The sequence below is a fragment of the Austrofundulus limnaeus genome, unplaced genomic scaffold (assembly GCF_001266775.1).
Source record: "Austrofundulus limnaeus strain Quisiro unplaced genomic scaffold, Austrofundulus_limnaeus-1.0 Scaffold971, whole genome shotgun sequence".
Taxonomy (NCBI): domain Eukaryota; kingdom Metazoa; phylum Chordata; class Actinopteri; order Cyprinodontiformes; family Rivulidae; genus Austrofundulus; species Austrofundulus limnaeus.
The window spans coordinates 132,278-135,479 of NW_013953373.1; the positions used below are offsets into that span (position 1 = coordinate 132,278).

Consider the following 3,202-nt stretch of genomic DNA (forward strand, 5'->3'; position numbering starts at 1 on the left):
ATTTTTATTTGTTTTATTTGTTTTTATTTTTATTTGTTTTATTTGTTTTTATTTGTTTTTATTTGCGCCTTTATTGATGTATTTGAAGGGGTTTTATTTGCATGTGAGGGGAGTAAAAGTCATCTGGACACAGTGGAGCTTTGGCCTCATCATTTCCTGGATAAGGTTACGTCTCTACAAATATAGAATCGTCCTATATTCCACAGAAAAGTTGTTTTTAATCGATGCAGGACGGCGGTTTGTCCTATTTCTCTGAGTTGTCCTGAATGCAGCTTCATCTTCTCCATGTTTGGCATCAGGCCACAGCTGGATCAGGTCAGAGATCCAGGATCTGAGCCAATCGGAGGCAGAGGAGGAAGTTCAGACATGAAGTTATCGTCCAGAAATGATGACTGATGGTGTTTTTAATTATCTCTTAACATAATATGAACCAGTTTTAATAAAAATATCACAAATAATTATCTGCTGGGTTATGTGCATTCTTTACATTTTTTATTTATTGGTAATAAATCCATTTTGTTCTGATCTTTAGAACCAAGGTTCTGATCTTTTAAAGGGCTGCAGCAGATTCAATCATAAATGTGGGGGTCTGTCACGGTGGGCAACAGGTTTACAGCCTGGCTGCACAAACCCTGACGTCCTGAAGCTCACAAACTGCAGCAGAAATGTTTCTTGTTGTTGTTGTTGTGTGTCCATCAGGTGAAGCTGCACCTTCACAGTGATGAGACGAGTGGAAGCAGCTGTGAGCTGCTGGGTTATCATGGGAATTATGATGCGACTAAACTAGATTAGCATGTGTAGACAGCATTTCAGCTGAAACACTGATGCAGTGTGTAGGTGTGTGTTTGTGTACGTGTGTGTAGGTGTGTGTGTGTGTGCAGCCCCAGGTGTCACAGAGACGATGCAGCAGCTCAGCCTCCTGACCTTTTTCAGAGTTTTGCTCGTGGTTTGACTCTTTCAGAGTGGGATTAGAAATCAAGTCTGGATCATGTATTAATAATAATCACTTCAAACAAAAGCATGAGCATGAATGTCATGTTGTCATGCTTCTGACTGCAGACCTCATCTCTGCAGACCTTCAGACCTTCAGCTCTGCAGACCCTCAGACCCTCGGCTCTGCAGACCCTCAGCTCTGCAGACCCTCAGACCTTCAGCTCTGCAGACCCTCAGCTCTGCAGACCCTCAGACCTTCAGCTCTGCAGACCCTCAGCTCTGCAGACCCTCAGACCTTCAGCTCTGCAGACCCTCAGACCTTCAGCTCCTCAGACCTTCAGCTCTGCAGACCCTCAGACCTTCAGCTCTGCAGACCCTCAGCTCTGCAGACTCTCGGCTCTGCAGACTCTCAGCTCTGCAGACTCTCAGCTCTGCAGACCCTCAGCTCTGCAGACTCTCAGCTCTGCAGACCCTCAGACTCTCAGCTCTGCAGACTCTCAGCTCTGCAGACTCTCAGCTCTGCAGACCCTCAGACCTTCAGCTCTGCAGACCCTCAGCTCTGCAGACTCTCAGCTCTGCAGACTCTCAGCTCTGCAGACCCTCAGACCTTCAGCTCTGCAGACCCTCAGCTCTGCAGACCCTCAGCTCTGCAGACCCTCAGCTCTGACTCCACACAGTCTGCACAGAAACCCAACAAACACACATTTATATACCTGAAAACGTCATCTTTTAGCTCCGCCTACAACTGCTCAGGATCTGAAATCACCTCAGTTCCACCCACAGAGCAGAGGTTCCAACCTCTGTACACCTGTGTACACCTGTGTACACCTGTGTCCCTCTGACATGTTTATCATCCCACTGGTTCCCCTTCAGTCAAACATAATAATGATCCTTCAAAACTATAACTACAACTGATTAATATTTATTTAACCCTCTAGAACAGGGCTCTGCAACCTGTGGCTCTGGGGCCACATGTGGCTCTTTGGTCCCTCTGCAGTGGCTCTTTGAAAATATGACCAAACATATTTTTGTTTGTTTGTTTTGTTTTTTATTCTCACAACACTAATAAACTGTATGTAAATATGTAATCAATACTGCTAATATAAAAAGTAAAACATGTTAGCTCGGGCTAGCCTGTTGTCTACCTAAATAATCCAACTTCTTTATGATTTTTCATTCAAATCCATCAGGATTATCTTAAATAATAAGTATTAGGGAAAAATGTCTGATTAATTCAGCTGTATAAGTTTTTATGAAATTCTATATAAACTATAGTCAGTATTTTTCTTGTTATGTTTTTTTCTTCAGTCCTGAAATGTAAAAATAATAAATAATAAAATTCACTATATATTTTTTAGGTTTATGTCACCTCCACTGGCCATAAAGGTTCATGAAAAGGTCTTGAAAAGGCCCACGAACCACCAGTTGATAATCACAGTTGTAACATATTTTGCAGAGCCCTGAACAAGAACATTTAATTCTCAGGTATTTTATTCTTTTCAACTCAAATTAAACATGAAGATAAAAGTTTTGCCTGAAAGGTGAATAAGTTCTTAAATAAATACAGCAGGTGCAGCAGCATCCAAAATACATCGAATGAGCAAATTCTGTTTTATTCTGGATTCTGTTTACTTTTTACATGTTGCAGAAATCATAGGGCCCTACATGTCTCAGTCCTGTTTGTGTTATTTTTACACACCTGTGAAAGTTTACGCCCTGTAACGTGCTCACATACACCTGGTTGAATCACTGCCACAGAGAACACACCTCTAAACTGTTTCCTGTGATCTGTCTGAAAACACCTGGAGATTTATTCAAATATAAAATAAACACAAAACATCTAGTTTTAATGTTTTTACTCTCTAAAGGGTTTTTAGTGGTTAAATAATGTTTTCATCAACCTGTGAATTATTATTCAGATTTTATTAATTGATGGGAAAATGTCTAAATTTCCACGATCGTTGACGAGTTGTTAAAAACTTCATGAAAACCAAAAAGTTTGACATGTTAAAGAGTTTAAACAGTTTGTTTTCTGAACGAAGGCCTTCAGTTGAACATGTGTCAGCAGCAGAACTCACTCTGGCCCACTTTCATCACCATCTTCATGGACTTGGTTCTGCAGACTCCTCCCTCCTGGTTGTCGATGCCCTCCATGGTGCCGTTAGATGTGGCTGCAGGAGGAACACAGGAGGTTACAACCTGAACGTGCACACATGGCAGGGTGCGTGCACACACACACACACACACACACACACACACACACACACAC

The 3,202-nt window shown here is 41.9% G+C and overlaps 1 protein-coding gene across 1 annotated transcript in view; it reads right to left on the reverse strand.

Annotated features, from left to right (window-relative positions):
* Positions 1 to 3,202, reverse strand: part of LOC106533557 (ephrin-B2a) — a gene marked incomplete in the record, with an annotated part of 27,213 nt that overhangs the window by 4,747 nt on the left and 19,264 nt on the right. Inside the window, 1 exon segment of the mRNA XM_014029912.1 lies at positions 3,012 to 3,104. Within this exon segment, the coding sequence (XP_013885366.1) occupies positions 3,012 to 3,104 (93 nt within the window).